Source organism: Capsicum annuum, chromosome 2 (genome assembly GCF_002878395.1).
Source record: "Capsicum annuum cultivar UCD-10X-F1 chromosome 2, UCD10Xv1.1, whole genome shotgun sequence".
In the NCBI taxonomy this organism is placed as follows: domain Eukaryota; kingdom Viridiplantae; phylum Streptophyta; class Magnoliopsida; order Solanales; family Solanaceae; genus Capsicum; species Capsicum annuum.
The window spans coordinates 137634927-137655605 of record NC_061112.1 but is presented as its reverse complement, the minus strand read 5'-3'; the positions used below and the strand labels follow the sequence as shown (position 1 = coordinate 137655605).

Below are 20679 nucleotides of genomic sequence, written 5' to 3'. Positions count from 1 at the left end.
ATTATAAGAAAATCCTAAAAATGGCATCTACTATTTTGTAAACGTCTCTTATCTAGAATTTTGTTTTGAAAATATATTTTCTGGATTTAATTTTCCAATTATTCCGACTCAAAATCATCATACTATTATATAGTCCTTATCATCCTGTATATTCTGGAAGCCACCTTCATAAAATCTCTCCAAAATCTGAGCACTCATCCATGGCATTTGCTCACTGTTTCCTTACACTCCCAACTCATACTTCCAACTTTACCCGACCCTTTTTATCTAGTTATACTAATTCTTTTTCTTCCCCAAATCTTAATACTCGCACTCTCTCTAATTTCCCCAAGAATTTGAGTATCGCCCACAAAGGTAATGCCTTTTTACGACTGAATAAATTGGGTATTTCAGTAGATTGCTAATTTTTTTCCTACGTTTACCAATGAGGAATTGTTCAATTTAGTGATGTTTGTAGTTATTGAGTTGAAAGAATTAAAAATCTTGGGTTGTTAATTTGAAAACCTTGCATTTCACTGTTCAAGAACAATTGTTTCCTTTACCAACTTCATTGTGTTTTTTTTTTTTTTTTTAACATTCGTGGGGTTCGGGTTAACTATCGTGCACTTTGACTATTTTTATGTGATACTTGTCTCCTCCCACGAGCAAGCAAGAGGAAGATAACTCTGTCCACCAAGGCTAAGACACCAAGGCTAAGACAGATGAGAAGAAATCACCTTAGTATTTTTCGTTTCTGCTCGAATTTGAACCTAAGACCTCATGGTGGCCACACACTTGGGTGCAGCTTCACTGTGCTTCTAATGGAGTTGAATTTTGTTATGCTATGACCAGTTAGCGCCAGGGTAAAGTTCAACAGCCAACTATGGTTTTTCTCGGGCATTTTGCATAAAAGGTCTATATATAATGTAGTTGAATGATTCTGTTCGCTATCTTTTTCCTATTAATTATCTGCAGTTCTGGTTGTAAACAATGTATCTTCCCAACTCTTCCATACCCCCTAACTGAAAAGTAATGATCAATACTACCCAATGAATCGTTACTTTTGTTTTGGTTAGTAGGGATGGAGGAGTAGGGAAGGAATTTAAAACCTGAAAGTCTAAGCTATAGACAGTGGCTGAGCGAGGATTTATACTATGTGGTTTCAAAATATGCAGAAGTAAACACATGAAAGAGCCAAAGGGGTTTCAACATTTACTATATATCCATAAACAAATTTTAATCATGTATAGGCAGTGTAATAGGGTTCGGATGAATCCCCTCAACCATACATAGCTCCATCCCTGGCTATACAGTTGCATGGAGCTTTAGTTTTAAAAAGATTTTCTATTGCTTTGTGGAATTCCTTGCGAGATAATGCTTCCTATCAGAAGTATTTGATTAAACATATTAGCTATGTAGAGAACAATAATAAACTTCATTTGCCACTTGATGTCTACTTTTTCTAAGGATTAAGAAAGAGTTGCTAATCCAATCATACCACTATTGAAGTATTTTCTTTCTATATTTCTAAATTTGGACTTTGGGAACTCATTGTTGCTCGTTGCTCCAGCATCTGTTAAGGCTCAAGCATCTGAAGCCAGTGCAGCTGCAGATGCTTTCACCAACTTCAAGCATGTACTGCTACCAATTACAGACCGGAATCCTTATCTCTCTGAGGGTTCAAGACAGGTCTACTTCTTTTCTACATTTTCCTTTTTAGAGTCTGTGCTTAACAAATTATCCTTGCTTCCTTTCTCTTAATTCTATGGGAATTATGGATTTCCAACTATTTGAGCCTGTTGGTCACTTAGCATGCATATCTTCTTTTTTTTTCTTTTGGAAAAAAAAAAAGAATTAGTTCCATTTTCCTAGTGTCATATTTGAAGTAGATCATACGACACCTTTGATGAAAGATTGTGAGATCCTCTATATTTCTTTTATATGGTGAACTTCATTCAGCGTAACATTTATGTGACAGGTTTTGATTCCATATTAGCTGTAGCAATAGGGCGGGGAAGCTTTAGAGGTGAGGGTTTGGTGGATGACAGTTAGTGGGAAAACGGCGGGGGAGGGGGAAGATCTACACTTCTTTTGAAATTTTATAGTGGCCATGGTGGGTGAAGCCAACAGTGAAAAGCTATTGACTTAAAATTAATGTTGGAAAATTAGAAGGTATTTTAACATGCCGGGACAGAAAGCTATAGAAAGGACAAGGTGTAGTGGGTTGTAAGTGCAGAATAAAATTCAATTGGGTGTTCTAGTGGCATTAGACTGTGAGGCAGACCCCCTGCCTCCGTTGCCATCCTTGTATGGAGTTGACCTCCAATTCAGCAGTTTGATCTATTTGCATGATATAACCCCCAAATCTAAATAGGTGTAAACTATAAAGGTTTCAATAAGGTGTTGGGTCCTTTTGTTCCTCAACATTGTGGTTCTGAGAAAAGATATGTTTTGGCTAATCGTGGAACAAATTGAGCAGCGTGTATTAGTTTCTTTTGTCAAACTGCATTGTATTTTCTTGCCATCTTTCTACCCCTTATCTGAACATTTTCACCTTGCTCAGTTGATTTCAAAGTGGCATGCATACTTTTCAAAAGCTTTATAAAAGTAACTTATTCTTTGTAATTTATCAGGCTGCAGCAACTGCCGCTGCTATGGCAAAAAAGTATGGAGCTGATATAACAGTTGTTGGTATGTCTCTTGATGTCACAAATGTTGTGTCCTACTGGTTCTTTCAAAAGCTAAACTACAGAGATGACTTTCTTGTTACAGAAACTTTTAGTGGTAGATTTCAAGGAATCTAGGTCTTTGTGGTCTTTGCAGTTATTGATGAAAAGGAGAAAGAAGCATACCCAGAGCATGAGACCCAACTAGCGAGCATCCGGTGGCATTTATCTGAAGGTATGTATTTACTGTTTTCACTGTATTTGAAAAGCATGAACCATTTGATGTATGTGATTTAGAAGTGCAACCTGGAGGGGTGCACCACTTGCAAAAGCAACTTGCATTTTGCATGCAAACCTGTAGCTCAGAGTAATTTTGGGGAACTTTGTTTGGCTTGTATTATGAGACAGATTTTTCAATCTTTTATGAGATCGTTATCTCAATTATTCTGCTGTGGAGATCCTGTTATGTGAGTTAGTCTGCAATTATTTGATCATACAGCACAGCATCCTGGTACATTGAGATAGGAAAGTTAAAACATGTTCTGTTTGCTTATATGTTGTATATATGCTGCAAAATTATTTTGGTCTACTTTCTCATAATACTAACTACTGTAAACTCGTTCCTCATCCCTACTTTCATGCTTCTGGTATATTTGCTGATTGGTACACACAAACCTTTGTACAGGTGGATATCAGGAATTCAAGCTGTTAGAACGGCTAGGTGAAGGAAGCAAGCCAACAGCTATTATTGGTGAAGTTGCTGATGATATGAACTTGGATATGGTAATTATGAGCATGGAAGCTATCCATTCCAAGCATGTAGATGCAAACCTTCTTGCTGAGTTCATCCCTTGCCCTGTATTGCTTTTGCCCCTATGAAGAAGAAATGTATCTGAAAAGCCAGTGGTGCTCGATTTTAGGATCAGGGATATTGGCGTTACCTCACTTGAAGTTTATTACTATCTTCGTGATCAGGTCTCTGACCTTTTGATATCGTTCTCTGCTTCATAGACCATAAACGCAAGCTTTACATTTGTGGTAAGTGGTAACAGAACAGAAAAAAGAAGCTGATTCATTGCATCTTAATCGTAAGGAGATATGGATGTTGTCTACTCTTTAAGTGTAAAAGCCTTGCTCAGCTTGAAAGTAGAATAGATTTGTTACCTTTATACTGAATTACCGACTGATAATAACCTTTGCATTCGTATCTCAACTTTTTTCTTGATACTGATCTCATGACTCATATTTGTGAAGAATTAGTTAATCAACGAAAAAATGGTTTCTATAATAATGGCATGATTGTCTTGAGCTACGGTCGATTAATTGGCCAGCTCTACCTCTAAATGATGAATTCCATGCTCTGTTATTCCTGAATATTAGGATTTGCTGTCTAAGCAGATAAGAGTTTGATTGATAATAGCTAATCACAGCAAGAACTTTGTTTTTTCAGTTAACAGCGTGATTATCATGCCTTGCTGGTTTCAATTCTATGAATTAGGAAGTAGCAAAGTAGTTAGGACTTGGAATGAAGCTTGATATGAAAGCCATTCATAAATCAAGTTGTGCTGGATATTTTACAAGCCACACAAAGTAAAAATAAAAGGAATGAATACAAGCACTACTTCTTTAGTGCTATTATTATGTTGGGTAGACAGGAATGAATATTAGTAATGTGACTTGGTTCAGTTGCTGGGATTGCTGTTGAAGGAGTTCAAAGCTTTTGCAGCGTGACCTCGCAGAATTTGCTGGTGATAGATCGCAGCAGCCATTGCTCCCAGAATGGGTCCAACCCAGAAGATCCACTATACGAAAACAGAGTAGAAAATTATGAAATTGATTAGCTCAACTTTAATTAGACAACTAGCCAGGCGGCTCGACTTAGAATCATTGTACTTACCTGGTCATTCCAAACCGTGTTATCATTGTAAATGACAGCAGCTCCAAAACTCCTAGCAGGATTGATGCCAGTGCCAGTAATGGGAATGGTGGCCAAGTGAACCATAAACACCGAGAATCCAATTGGCAATGGTGCTAGTACCTGTGCCCGAACAAACAATGAATTCTTTTACTCAAAATCGGTCATCACGCGAATCAAATTGATTGTTATAAAATGAGATTTTCCGTCGTTACCTAAAGATAAATTTAACACATATAATAAAACTTAAAGCTTTTAAGTAACAATCAAAATAAATATATATGTAATTTAAAGTTTTAAACTAACTTACAGGGACGTGGGAATCACGTGCTTTGCTTTTGGCGTCGGTGGCGGAGAAGACGGTATACATGAGTAGGAAAGTGCCAATGATCTCAGCACCCAATGCTGCGCCCTTTGAGTAGCCAACTGCGACGGTATTAGCACCACCACCATGCCTGTTATACTCATTCTTCATCACACCTTTCACTAAACCAACGCCGCAAATGGCTCCTAAGCACTGCGCCACTATGTACGCTGCCGCTCTCGGTAATGAAACTTTCCTTGCTAGTAATAGCCCAAACGTCACTGCTGGGTTTATATGCCCACCTATATGTACACATTTCGTATAGGTTTTGAAGTACATGGGTTTGTAAAGATCTTAAGTTAATAATATATGATAATAACTGGATTCACAGTTAATTATATATTAGATTCGAACAAAAAGTGTTGGATTCGTGTCAACCGGCATGATTATACCATAATGTGGATCCGAGTTGAATATTGGTGCCTCAAGTTTTTTGTTGTCTCATTTAATTCTAACAATTCTTTGTTAGCAAAGCCAGATTCTGAACAAAATTCTGAACCTTATTTTGAAAGATAACTGTTGCATAAATTTTTGCAGATATATGAATCTTAGTTCATGTTAAGAGAAAATTGATAAGAGATCATTGAGAGAAAATTATCTCATCTGAGAGAATGAATTCAATTGAGTAGTAACAAACTCAGTACAACTGTATATATAATGGGGTTTCACTAACTAACTGACTAAGACAATTAACAGATTTATTAATTACAACTAACAAACTCAGCTAATTACTAAACTGCCCATTTACATTTACTACTAAGTAATTCCTATTTCTTCACTCCCCCTCAAGCTGGCAGGTGCAAACACATTGAGCACTCCCAGCTTGCTAACCAAGAATTCATGTTGAGCTCTTGATAAACCTTTAGTCAGTATGTCTGCTATTTGTTCTTTTGTGCTAACATGTTTGGTTTCCACTAATCTTTCTTGAATCTTCTGTCTGATAAAATGACAATCAATCTCAACGTGTTTTGTTCTTTCGTGGAACACTGAATTTGCTGCAATTTGCAGTGCTGCCTTGCTATCACTGAACAATTCAACTGGTCGTCTAAGCTCAATTCCCAGTTCCTTCATTAAGGTTGTTATCCATACAATTTTTGAAACTGCAGTTGCCATGCTTTTATATTCAGCTTCTGCTGAACTTCTTGACACTGTGGTCTACTTTTTCGATTTCCATGAGATTTGTGTATCTTCATATTTAATCAAGTATCCTGAGACTGATCTCCTAGTGTTTGGGCAAGATGTCCAGTCTACATCACAATAAATTGTGATGTTATTTGATCTACTGCTGCTCATCAAAATTCTCAGACCTGGCTGCCTTTTAATGTATCTGATTACCCTCATTGCTGCATTCCAGTGAGAGTATTTTGGCCGCTGCAAAAATTGACTGAGAGTTTGTACTGAGAAGGCTATTTATGGTCTTGTCAATGTGAAATACAATAATTTTTCGATCACTCTTTGATATTGACTCTTATCCTCCACTAAGTCATCACCTGAGGTTCCAACCAATTTGTCAGGATCTTCTGTTGTCAGCTTCTCATTCATTTCCAGTGGAGTCCAGGCAGGTTTCGCTGCTCCTAGTCCTAATTCAGATATGGTATCTAGTGCACACTTTCTCTGATTGATCAAAATGCCTTTGTTAGATCTGCTGAACTCCATGCCAAAAAAGAACTTAAGATCACCTAAGTCCTTTATCTTGAAGGCTCTATGTAAATCTTCTTTAGTATTTCTGATCAAGTCCAGGTTGTTTTCTTTGACTATCATATCATCAACGTAGACTAAAATCACCACAATGTCTGAACCTTGTCTTTTGATGAAAAAGGAATGATCCATATTGCTTTGATGGAAATTAGATTCTAGTAGAGCCTAAGTAAGCTTCAAATTCCACTGTCGGCTAGCTTGTTTTAGCCCATAAAGGGATTTAACAAGTCTACAAACAAGGTGTGACTCCCCCTAACTTGAAAACCCCGAGGAAGGTCCATATAAACGACATCATAGAGATCACCTTACAAAAATGCGTTGTACACATCAAGTTGATGAATGGGCCAATGATACTGAGCAACAAGAGATAAAACAGTCCTCATAGTGACAATTTTTACCACTAGTCAGAATGTCACATTATAGTCAAAACCTTTCTTCTAGTTGTAACCCTTAGCTACCAACCTAGCCTTCAATCTCTTCACAACTCCGTTGGCCTTAAGCTTAACTTTGTACACCCATTTACAACCAATAGGATGTGCGGAATTAAGTCCCAAGTGTGATTGTCCTGCAGAGCCTTAATTTCATTATTCATGGCTTGCACTCATCCTGGATCCTGCGATACTTCAAGATAATTCTTGGGCTCAATGATAGAAGAAAAACTGCTCAAGTAAGCTTGATAAGCAGGGGATAAATGGTCATAGGACAAATAATCCTCAATGGGATACACTACAGAGTTGGTATGCTTCTTGGTGACATAATCAGACAACCAAAAAAGTGCTTTACAAGACCTTTGAGATCTCTCTGAGGAGAGACAGCTACGGGCATAGATGAAGCAAGGTACTGATAATTCAGGAGCAAATGAAGTGAGAAGAGGATCAGGAATAACATTTGTAGTATCTGTTAATGGAACTAAAACAGAAATAACACTAGGAGAACAAACTGTGGGAGATGTATCATGTAAACAAGGTGTCTTAGCAGTAGAGAATGATGAGTGTATTTCATCAGGAGCAACAGATAGAGTGGGAAACATATGGAAATCTATTGCATCATGAGTATGTTGTAGAGAAAGTAGAAAATCAGCATCATCATCAAGTTGAGAAGTAGGATCGGGATCTGATTTGAAAGGGAAAATATTTCATTGAATATTACATCCCTATTCAGTAAAAATTGATGCCTCTCCAGATCAAGTAGTATGTAGCCTTTGGAAGTAGAGGAGTATCCCATAAACACAACCTTAAAAGCTCTACTAGCAGACTTGTCTGGTTTAGGTAATACACTTTCATAACAAAGACAACCAAATGTCCTCATGTGATCAAGGTTAGGTCTTCTATTGTAAAAAACTTCATATGGTGACTTGCCACCCAAAACACTACTAGGTAACTTATTGATCACATAAGCAACAGTTAAAACGTAATGTCCTCAAAATTTCAAGGGGATATTAGCTTGAAATCTAAGTGCCCTTACAACCTCCAACAAGTGTCCGTGTTTCCTCTCGGCCACCTCAATCTGTTGAGGGGTATAGGCATAAGTTTTCTGATGAATAATACCTAGATGTTGTAGATAATCTTGCATCTCTTGATTCACAAACTCACCATCATTGTCTGTCCTAATGGACTGAATAACAACATCGAATTATGTCTTAACTAATTGGAAAAAGGACTTTAAAGTAAGTAAGACATCATGCTTGAATTTCAACAGAAAAATCTAGGTGATTCTAGAGAAATCATCAACAATGGTGAGGAAAAATCTATTACCATCAAAAGTCTTTTTATGATATGGCCCCCATACATCCAAGTGTAATAGTTGAAAATCTTACTTGATTTAGACGAACTGACAAGAAAAGGCAGTCTTACATGCCTAGCAAGAGGAAAAACATCACAACTATCAATGACAGACTTACAATCATCCAAACTGTAATCTAACAGTTGCTTTATTGAACTACTTGAACCATGAACTAATCTTTTCTGCCACAACAACACATCATCCCTGATGATTTGAGCATGAAGTGTTCTAGCAACCTGATGCTTTGTTGTAGATATCTCAACATTAACCTTCGGAACAAACAAGTACAGTCCTTTCAACTTTTTACCAATCCTAATGACCTTCCCATTGGACAGATCTTGGAATAAATAAAAATTAGGATAAAAGGACACAAAGCAATGTAGCTCCTTAGTCAATTTAGACACTGAGAGGAGGTTGTATTTAAACTCCGAAACAAATAACACATCATGGATCTCTTTGTTCACTATGAGTTTATACTTCCCTGTATGTGACACCCTAGTAATATCTCCATTTGGTAGATGGACTCTGCTAAGATTAATAGAATTAACCATGTTCATTTCCGATAACATGCTCAATTTAGAACTCATGAGGTTAGTTGCTCCGGTGTCAACTATCCACTTATCATATTCTATGTTAGCCGAAAAAGTTTGAGCAATACCTGTCATATTAGCCATGGCCTCCTGCGGTAAATCACTGTTAGATCCTGCACGATCTTGTCATATTTGTCGGGTGTAAACTTTGGAGCTCTAGGCATATGGTCTCCTTTTGCAACCTTAAATTGATCAAAATGACCTACAGATCCATCAAAATTATTAGGATGAACACTCTCAGCTTGAGCATTATAAGCAGTAGTCATATTCTCCATTTCTTCTATTTAATATTTGAAGGCTTAACATCTGAAGCATAACCAATGAGCCTGCGACACTTCTCTTGCACATGTCCTCTCATCTTACAATAGTTAGAAAATAAGTGTCAATTCTTCCTAGGCTTGTTCTTGTGTCCTCCTCCACCAGCCATAAGCGCAATTAAATCACAACTTTCTCCTTTCATATAAGCTCCAGCTATGCTCCTCTGACTTTCACGTTCGATCAACATAGCATAAGCTTTGTTGACACTTGGAGTCGGATTAGTCATCAAAATGTGGCTTCGTGCTTGATCATATGTCTCATTTAAGCCCATTAGAAATTGCATCAACTTCTGCCTCTGCTTGTGTTCCGTCGTATCTTTAGAATCAGGACATCCATATGGTGGTGGTATTATGCTATCAAATTCGTCCCATAGATCCCTAAGTTTTGAGAAATAGGTTGAAATATTGTCTGTGCCCTATGCAATTGTTGCAATTGCTCTATGAAGCTGATAAATTTGGGAAGCATTTACTTTATCAAAAAGCTCTCTCAAGTCATCCCAAACAGTCCGCGCGCCGTTCGTATACACAATTCCTGTCCACAAAGCCTTAGCTACAGAGCTCATAATCCATCCCTGTACGATCGCATTACAGCGATCCCAGTTATGACTCAGATCTTTGCTGAACTTCTCCTTTGTCCATGTGCCATCAACTATCCCAATTTGTTTTTCCCTAACAATTGGATTCGCATAGCTCGGCTCCAAATAGAGTAATTCTCCTAACCTTTCAACTGAATCGAGATGATCGGAGCTCCCGTAGTATCTGCAGGATGAAGATACAGTGGATGATCGTGATCGAAATCTGGCTTCGCCATTGATGAGTCCATCGCCATTGTTAACTGTCAACAGTGAATTGAATTCCGAAGATGTCTTCTCAATTGGATCATAAAACCAGCACACAATTGTGGTTGCTATGCTCTGATACCATATAAATGTTTGCAGATATATGAATCTTAGTTCATGTTGAGAGAAAACTGATAAGAGATCATTGAGAGAAAATTATCTCATCTGAGAGAATGAATTCAATTGAGTAGTAACAAACTCAGTACTATATATAATGGGGTTCCACTAACTAACTGACTAAGACAATTAACCGACTTATTAATTACAACTAACAGACTCAACTAATTACTAAACTGCCCCTGTACATGTACTACTAAGTAATTCCTATTTCTTCATGTTGTGTGCTTGTTGACGTAGAGTTGATGTATGAACTGAAAATTTGTCCAATTTTCAATTTGATTTGCGCATGTATTATGACGACAGTATATTTAGTATGAACTGAAAATCAAAACTAACTCAAGAGGTGAAGATTGTTAAAATGTGGATGTTTGAGTCACAAGGAAAGAAAAAAGTCCGATTGAGCTAATTAATAAAATAGCTGGACTGAGAGAGATGGTGATCAGGGGAATTAATTAATACAATTAAGAAGATTAATTGTCTTTTCTTTTCCTTTTGACGGGAATATTCCAAAACTAGTTCTAAGGTTTTCAGCCTGCAGCTTGTTGAGCTTCTCATTCGCATCTCTATTTATTCTGCAACATGCAAAGCATGAGGTGAAATTCTGAGGGAAAATATTGCACTTAATTTATTCCTTAGAAGTTTATCTACGAATTCGAACGAATCACTAACTTTAGAGTTAAGTTAAAGCTCAAATCCTGGCTCTGCTCTAATTAGTGGCAAGAGAATATATAGAGTAAAAGAAGAAAATGAGTACGTACGTACCAGAAATTCCAGCAGTGCAATAGACGAGAACGAAAATCATGCCACCAAAAGCCCATGCAATACCAAGAAGTCCAACGCCCTCACAGGGATCAACTTGCTTCTTGTGGCCGATAACAGTAGCCACTGTAACATAGAGGAACAGAAGCGTCGCAACAAATTCAGCAACTAATGCTCTGTAAAAAGACCACTTCTTCAGCTCCTCCGTATCAAACAGCGGATCTGAAGGCGGATCAACATAATCTTTCACCATATCTTCCTAGTTATAAAAGTAGAGTGATGGTGGGTAATAAAATATAACTAGCTAGCAGCAAATATGTATACAAGATGCAAGAGAGGTTGTGTACTGGTTACACCTTACAAGTTAAAGGTGTGAATATAGTGATGCTAACAATAAGTACACATGCATCTATATTTGGACACTATTCCAGACGTGGTCATTTACGTAACCTCCAAAGTTTTAGTCCGACGTTAATTTGTTACCAAAATGAGACTCTACAATAATAACGTGAATAATACGGTTCCAAACCCTATTTTGGAAGGAAGGAGATGTGGAACTAATTTTTTACAAACTTGCTAACACGGTAAAACTTAATCTCAACTGATATTACTTATATAAGTAGATCTTTTTTTCGATGTTAGGTATGCATGTATATATTCCAAGAGGTTTTAGGTCTCTAGAGACGATTTCCTTTCCTTTCTGGAATTTTAATTTCACACACTTCCTTTCAATCATTATAAAGTCACACACTTGCACATCTAAAAGTCTTTGTCAAGTAATCACAGTGACCATCTCTCGATGGCTTATTCTGAGCTTGTTGAACCAATTATGTATATCTCATGAGTCATGTTCACCTTTCTTTTCCATGTGACTAGTAAGTTTCTTTGAAAATATGAGCACTCATCACCCTCTCCTCCCAAATTCTTTTAAGGAAAATATAGGTGTACACTCCATAGTAAAAGATGTTGAGCACACTTGCCGGTTCGTTTCCTCAACTCCAAGATTTTTCTATTTTTGTTACTACAATTTTAAAAAGTGGTTTTCAAACTGCCATATATATGGGCAACAACTAATAGGTATCCGTATCACCTATGGATGCCAAGATGCGGACATAACCTTAGGTTAGCTAGGATCATTGGCATCCGATAATCTCACAAAAATTATATATATGCTTATATATCTTAAATAGTGTATATATTTTTGCATTGACACGTCGTCTAATAATATTGATCATATAGTGATTCCAATGGTTGATTTGGGTGTGCAAGTGGACATTTTAATGAGCTCTCACCTGAGATCAATTCCTACTTTAGCATTTTCTCAAATTTTAAAATTATGACATTATAGTAGTTACAACCATTTTTTACTTGCTTTTTCTCTTTAGTTTCAGGTAGTTATTAACTTTATGCGATTGTAATAAGTAATTGAATTGTAATAGCTCCTCCTCCTCCTTTAGGATAGGATCCTCAATGGTCCACAAATCGATTGGTGCATCTAGAATTCAACGTCACTCTATCTTCTTTCACATTAAGCTTTATTATAGTACTCAAATAATTAAATATATTTCAGTATGTGATAGATGAACCTAGCTATATTCTGTATGTCACATATATATATTTGTATATTATATGACCTTTCTTTTTCCATATGATCTAATAGAATTATTCACCCTCCCCTCCCAATTTTTTTTAAAGGAAAATAGAATAGTCACACTCCATTGAAAAAGATGTTTTGGGACGGACAGGTTCTTTTCCTCAAATCCAAGATTATTCTATTTTGGTTACCACGATAAATGGCTTTTCAAGCTGGCATCCCTTATGTATCCAGCATCGATCGACTGCAATCACGTCAACAAATTAATTTGTTACATTCAAGCTGCTTGAAGCAAAAACCCATGTGTGGATAAATATAGTTAATTAAATACGCCTTAAATAAATAAATTAAAAAAAAGTTAATTAACTACATGTGAGGATGGACAACTAATACTTAATTGTGTGGCAACCAACCTGTTGTAATTTAATGGGCCTTAATTGAGTGAGGAATATAATAGGGGCCCAAAATTATAATTATCCTATTCATATTCCGTTTGGTTAAGGAAACGATTTTTGTTCTCTGAAATCAATCAAAATTATGGCATACTAAAAAAAACAGAATTACCCAAAGGTAGGTTCTCATACTACTAAAGTAATAAAAACCTCTTGGCAGATGCATAACAAACATTGTTTCAAAAAAAAAAAAGTTGTTCATTTTATTTTTTTCATAAAAAAAAAATATAAATAACATAAATTTCACTTTCTTGAAACTTAATTATCTTCTCTCTTATTTTTTCAATTAAAATTTCTCTCTTTTGAATCTTATGCATAAGTTGCCGACCATATTATGACAACGTTAAAAAAGGAAAAAAAGATTGTTCCTTTATTATGGAACGTAATTAACGCAATGTTTTTAATACTAGATTACTGAATCCCCTAATTTCAATAATAACTTTTCAATTTCAAAAATTTGAAATACCTAATGAATTCTTAGAACCAAAAATTATCTGTTTGAATCTTTCAATCTCTGTTTTTCTGGAAAAAAAAAAATCAAAATTTCAAAAATTCTATTTTGTAGCAGTTCTCTTCTAGAAGATGAACATAACAATTCTTTGAAGACATCAAGTGTCTGATAATTCAAAATACAATAAGAACGATATAAAAGTGACGAAATTGTTATTGCAGAGAATATTTCGTATTTGAGGTTGATATATGCAATTGTGGTCAAATTAGAGATTGAAGAATCTCAAAAAAAAATTGATGTTAGATATGTCGTTGAAGGTAATTCTTCGCCAATTGATGTCTGATATGTCGTTGATTGGTGAGTTGCTATTTTTTTTTGCATAAAATATTATTCTTATACATTTATGTTTTGTGTATAATGTTGAGTACCGCCTCGATTATCAGATTATCTATTTATGTTTATTATGTTGATGAATGTTTAAGTTTGAGTTGTGTATATCATTGATGATAGTGATGAAAGTATGTTTATTTCATTATATATACATTAGTGTATGTTGTATATATACATTTTATAATTGTTAGGCCAATTTACCAGTCATATACATAATTGTCTTGTGAATATGTATGTTCTGACCAACCAAATACATATATATCTTATGTATATGACTGGTAGACTGTTTTATTTATCAGTCATATACATAAGAAATTTATGAATATTTAAATATTGTTATATATGTTTAAATATGATGTGAGTTTTTTTTTTTTTTTTGCAGAACTGCATATACATAAGTTATTTTAAGTACGTTGCTATATTTTTCACAATATATATGTAAGTGTTGAAAGATCATTGTTTATTTTTCCACATATACACAGTGATCTCATAAGTGTGTGTGTGTGTGTTTCAAAATAGGTTGACTTGAATTTTTTCGAATCTAATACATAAGTGTCTTATGTATGTGTTTGTTGTAAAACTGCTAGACTTTATTATTCTGTTATTACTACATGATATGATTTGTTAATCTACTCTGTGTCTACTTCAAATTGATTAGTTCTTGTACATAACATGATTGTACATTCAGATTGATCAGTTCTTTAATGAAGATGTATGAAGTGTCAATCATTTCAGTGCCAGATGTGAAAGATTGACATGCGCCTAAATTTGTAGATGAGGAAGAAGTATTACCACCAGAGGTGAATCCAGGATTCTTAAGTTTCGGGTGTCAAATTGTTCACTAAGATAAACGAGTCGATTTTTTAAAATTTTGAGTTACATTTTAAATTATTAATCTTTTTTTAAAATTATTTTTATATACAAATTAATCGAATATGGATATTTAGTTATATTGTCTTTCAAAATATTCTGAGATTCAAGATACCTAATTAGTCCAACTTCTTTTTACGAATAAGAGAAATTTACTCTAAAACAGAAATAAAAAAAATCATGTTAAAAAATCAAACTTTGCATAAACCATCTAATATCGTTACTTCAACATACTCATATTCTATTATCTTTATATGTTGTTATAGATATATAATTGAGAAGGAGTAAAAATCTAGTTTCAATATAGTTATTTTCACTTAGCGTGAACTTTGATGAATGATTAAACAGATCTTTAAATTTAAAAAAAAAAAAAACTTTAGCATGATAATAAATCATTTTTAAAAACTTAAATTTTTAAAACAATTTACTATTTATATATATTTTTATTTGTTCATTGATATGGGATACACTTAATACTCGTATCAAGAGATTAATAGTAATTAGCAAAAGAGAAAGTTAAAAAATTAAGAATTAATTAAAGCAAAGGTGAAACAGTAAAGAAAGAGCATGCGTCTGGAGAGATTTGAACTCAGATCAGTTGGGTGGCAGGAAGCTCCCTTTGCCACTGGCGCTATTTAACTGCTTGATATTAAGCGGGCAAACTTAACGTATATCTCATTTCTTCTATGTGTATACATATATATACAAAGTTTCAATCGAGGTTATCGGGTGTCGTGACACCCTCACCCATACATATAGATCTGCCCCTGATTACCATCTAAATATCAAAGAACACCTGAAAGGCCGAAGAAAGGAAGACATAAGAAATCAAGTGAAACACTATCATCAAGAACAAACCGTTGCGGAAATTATGACCGTACGAATCATACATAGCATTTTTCACTTGCAGAACTTACTAAATAATTTTATTTAGCATAATTTCTATATTTGTTAAATCTTATTTAACGATGTTTCATGTAATGACTATAATAATAATTTCTGGTATTTTATTCAATTAACTTATGAGAGGCATTTTCCACAGTTTTCTACTGCTTAAACAAATAATTGAGTGTTATCTACATATACAATCCTCAACAATTATACACTGTACTCTATGCTAATTACGGCATAATTAAGCTAAAATAATTGTGTCACATACACATTTTAGTATACTGTATAAATAACTATGTTATATAGTATTTTAGGAGAACAACATCATGATATGTGTTGAACTAAAACAGTTGAGAAATATAAATCTTAAATTATATACACAATTATTTTATGTATATATTGTGAACTAAAAAACTATGCTATTAGTAGGTCATGCATATCTTATTATTGAGATGGTACTAAACATTATAAACAAAAGATAAATGTATAAGAATAATATTTTATGTATAAAATATAGCACTAATTAACGACATATGGTGTGTTGACTAAATAATTAGACAAACATATACATAACAAAGTTAGATGTGTTATGAGTTTACAAATACACATTTCAGACAACACATATGCATAACAATGCTATCTATAATCCACCCATGTACATAACTTAGTATATGTCAGCTACACCAAAGTATAACATATATCACTAAATGTGATAATACAAAAAAAATAAGTTAATATGTTATGATCAGTTTGTACAACACAAGACATAAATTCTTTAAATTTCCAGCTTCAAAACACACCATCACCAATATTTTACAAAAAATATTTGCACAAAAAGATTATTCTTGAACAGAGGATCTTTAAATCTATTCTATGCTAACTATTGCTAATTCATTAAGTGGTGGATCATAATTTGTTCTTGATCTTGGAGGATCTTCGTAATCTGTAGGAGTGAAGCATATCGCAATCGATGAGATTTTGATCCAAACTCATTTGAATACAGTGTAATTTCTTTACTCAAATACTTTGCATAGCTAGCTACGAACACTCTACGGTCCCTGAATAGTAAAGTATCTTGAGTTCACAAAAATTGTTCAACAATGATATAAGAATATACACATTGTTCGTACATGATTAAATAAAAATGATTGATACATGATTCAAATAGAAAAGATACATAACAAAGTTATGTATATGGTTTGCAAAATATACATACCAAACATTACATATAAATAACAATATGAAACAAAACTTGAAAAATATAAAAATAACACATCATATACATGCCTAACATTCTTTCAGATACAGAACATTGTTAAGTATATAGGCTGAAATACACCCAATTCATCTTATCTAACAGAATCATATACATATTTGTGCTATGTATAACGATGTTGATGCATATCATATACATAATTCCGTAATATAAAAGACCTGAAATTAAACTACCCAGCAGCGTCTATTTCAATACATATACATAAAGTGTATATGAGTTGAAATAAAATATCCAACAAAACAATCTTTTATAGCAATATATGGTTGAAATAACACAAAAGAATGCTTATCAGTTGTAATTTAAACTTGATTCCCACTTAAACATTGAATGTGCAAGAAAATAAGGAAAGTTGTTCATAAAACATATGACCTTTAATAAATAAAAATACATGATAGTTTCATTTATCATAATGTATATACCTCCAAAACACATATCAATAAAAGTCATTAGGTTGCTTTAATAAATAGCAACATTATGTATGTTGATCCATATGTACAAAAAATAATAGATTAATCCATGTACATAACGTTTATTATGTATATGCATTGAAAATAACAAAGTAGACTATATACATAGCAGTACTTATGTATATAAGAATCATATTCATAAGTACTGGTATGTATATAACAACATATACATAACAACATTATTATGTATATATATAACTATTGTTATGTATGTGGTCTGAATAATATCAACAATTTTCACATGACTGAAGATAACAATAAAATTTCGAAGAAAAACAAAAAAAAAAGATTCAAAGAGAAAATTCAATTACCGTAGGTAGACGAGGCCGTGATGCAGACTCCTTTTTATTCTTCCTTGACGATTCTCCAACTTGATTTTTTGAACTTCGAGCAGTAACTTCGCTCAAATTTTTCATCTTTTTTAGGTCGTTGTGATGTTTTGATCTGTTTTCACTAAAATTAAAATTCTCGTAATTAAATTATCAGGAACTAACCCAATAACCCAATTTGTTGGTTCAATATGCTTTAAGTGAGTTAATCCTAAATTAAAAGACGGAGAATCATCTATTACTAAGTAAGAATTAATGAATGAAACACATGCAATAACTTACTCCGTCAATTTTTGATTTGGAAAAGTTGAAAAAAAAGAAGTAAAATCTTACTAACCTCCAATCTTAAATTTCATAATGGTTGTTAATGAAGTTTCTGAAAATCTTGAATGACGATGAGGAAGAGTTTGAATCAAACATGATTAAGTATTCAAAATTGGTAACTGCTAGATAATGACTCCTTAATTGTAGGCATCATATAAGGATTAAAATGCGTCAAAAAAAATGCAAAGTAATGCTAAGAAATGTATATGATTTTTGGAGAGAAAATTTTAAAAATGCGATAGTTGTAATAAGTTTTGAGAATTGAAATATTGTGTGACAAATGAAAGTTAAATTGTTGTTTTATGTAATTTTTCTAAAAAAAATAGGGAAAAGGATCAGGGGCGAATGTAGAGTATTACGTGCGGGTTCCCGGGAACCCAGTCACTTTCGTACGGTTCTTGAATTTATATTGAAAAAACTAGTAAATATATAAGAATCATAAGTTGGAAACCCACAAACAAAGTGTGTTATTGGTCTAGTGGTAAAGAATTATAAGTTGGGAACCCAGAACCTTTAAATTTTAGATCCGCCTCTGAAAAGGATATGGGTTGACCATTTTGAAAAAAAATGGCCCGCAATTTAAAAAATGTGGACAATTGGAGCCAGTCGATCCAATTTATTTCCTTTTTTTAGCCATTTGGCCCAATTTATAATAATTGGAGTCAGTCGATCGCATGTAGTCTCTATACCCAATGATACACTTTTATACCATATTGATACACTCTTATATTACATTGATACAATTTCTAAAATAGAGAGAGGGGATTCTTATACCCAGTGGATACTCTTTTATACCACATTGATACACATTTATAACAAAAGAGAAGGAAAACCTATACATGCATATGCATTGTCCATATACCCAATTGATACTCTTTTATACCACATTGATACAGTATATATACTACATAAATACACCTTTTATAAAGGAAATCTGTGCAAGTATATACAGTAACTATACCAAATTGATACAATACATATAGCATATTTATACACCTCTTCAAATGGATGGATAGAAATCTGTGCATGTTTTTGTGTACATACAGTACATTCATACACCTCCATATTTTATTATTATTGAAACTAAAATTGAAGCTAAAGTCATTATTTTGTATCAATTTTAAGCAAGTGTATAATGAAAAAAATTATGGAAAGCTAATTGAATGCAGATTTTTGAATATTTTATACAAAATTTGTGGAATGAGAAAGTTAAATTGGAGTGTAGTAAAAGGTAAAGGAATGGAGGTTTAAGAGTTTGAATGGAAAGAAAATTGTGAATGAAAAGGAAAGAAAGAAAGAGAAACGACGTGCTCAATGTCAGCCATCTTAAAGAAGATTTGGTGGTGAAGTTCTTTGTGTGTAATTATTTTTTTTCTGACAAAAACGTAACTTTCAGGCTCACGTGCCAGATAGTTCAACCTATTTTTTAAAGGGTGTTAAATGAAATTGTTAGATTTATTCTATTTTTATAAATTATTAATTATGTTTTATTTGTTATAATACATAGAACTTATAGTATTTCAAATTTGAGCTTAGAGTATACAGATTTACGGTTAGTTTTGCATTGGAAAAAAAGGATCATTTTTACAGCAAACAGTCATGGGGTTAGTAACCTTTTCTATCAACTTTGGTGCGTGGTTGGCCGTATGGGAGCAATGAGTCGGTTGTTAATTTTGTCCCACATCGGCAACATCAACCCAATATTAGAGGGAAGAGGGGATATAAAACGAGATGGCAGAGAATAGAGAAAGGTTGTCTTTGCGCTTGGGGCAATGACGCAGCTAGTGAGGTTCTAACCGAGGCGCGTCTATTGCTGGTTGAAAACTATTTCCAAACCCCCTCTTTGGCCTTGGTGAATTCCTTGGCCATTGAGAATTTTTGAAAGGGCTTTTCCCTCTGGGTAAAAGGCCCTCCAATTCTAGTTCGATTGTTTTCTCTACTTCAAAGATTCATAGCTTAAGCACTCTCTGTTCTTTGAAGAAAAGTTAATTCTTCTATTTGATAGGTTTGAAAACCGGTCTTTGAAGAAAGTTCCATCTATTATAGTTCGAGAAATCCAGTCACTACTGTAAAGTATGTATTTGTAAAAGTGGTAGCAGTAAACAAACTGTTCTCAGTCTACACAACACTTGACTAACAACCATAAGGGGATATCTCATGATGGGAGTGTTATTGGGACCATATAACGATATCATGGATTTATTTTTAAATCCACCATTATGGGACTCCAACAGTCGAAGTCTAAGTAAGTTACTGTTTCTCCAATCCATCCACACCGCAAGTTCCAAAGACCTGAATGTTAAGTCCTTTGAATCTTACCCCAACAGTAAGCATCACAACTGGTTTCAAATGGGTCAGGAATCACTTCGTTCCGGCTATCTTGAGTTTCTTTAATCGTCTTAGCAAAAAGCAAAAATAAGTGATCAACTATCCAAAATCCACCCATCATCAGACAGCTGACACACTCGAACAAAGAAGCCATAATGTGAATAATCCATTATTAGGAAAACTATAATCTCTCATTATTCGGATATAAAGACTCTGTGTCTGAGCATACTGAAGCAAATTAATTTGGTATATGCGTCATTTTCTTCAACTTATTGAAG

General features: G+C 34.0%; 2 protein-coding genes and 1 non-coding gene across 3 annotated transcripts; 2 read left to right on the top strand and 1 right to left on the bottom strand.

Annotated features, from left to right (window-relative positions):
* Positions 1-3876, top strand: LOC107859846. Its single transcript, XM_016704978.2, has 5 exons — positions 1-354; positions 1550-1668; positions 2613-2670; positions 2803-2880; positions 3331-3876. The coding sequence occupies exons 1-5, from the start codon at positions 201-203 to the stop codon at positions 3522-3524; spliced, it is 603 nt and encodes a 200-aa protein (XP_016560464.1). The 5' UTR covers positions 1-200; the 3' UTR covers positions 3525-3876.
* Positions 3877-4165: 289 nt separating this feature from the next.
* Positions 4166-11642, bottom strand: LOC107859847 (aquaporin PIP2-7). Its single transcript, XM_016704979.2, has 4 exons — positions 11033-11642; positions 4871-5166; positions 4543-4683; positions 4166-4447 (listed from the first exon to the last, which is right to left on the bottom strand). The coding sequence occupies exons 1-4, from the start codon at positions 11280-11282 to the stop codon at positions 4328-4330; spliced, it is 807 nt and encodes a 268-aa protein (XP_016560465.1). The 5' UTR covers positions 11283-11642; the 3' UTR covers positions 4166-4327.
* Positions 11643-19827: 8185 nt separating this feature from the next.
* LOC124896335 lies at positions 19828-19983 on the top strand. Its single transcript, XR_007052694.1, has one exon. It is a non-coding gene; the product is annotated as a U4 spliceosomal RNA (small nuclear RNA).
* Positions 19984-20679: the final 696 nt, after the last annotated feature.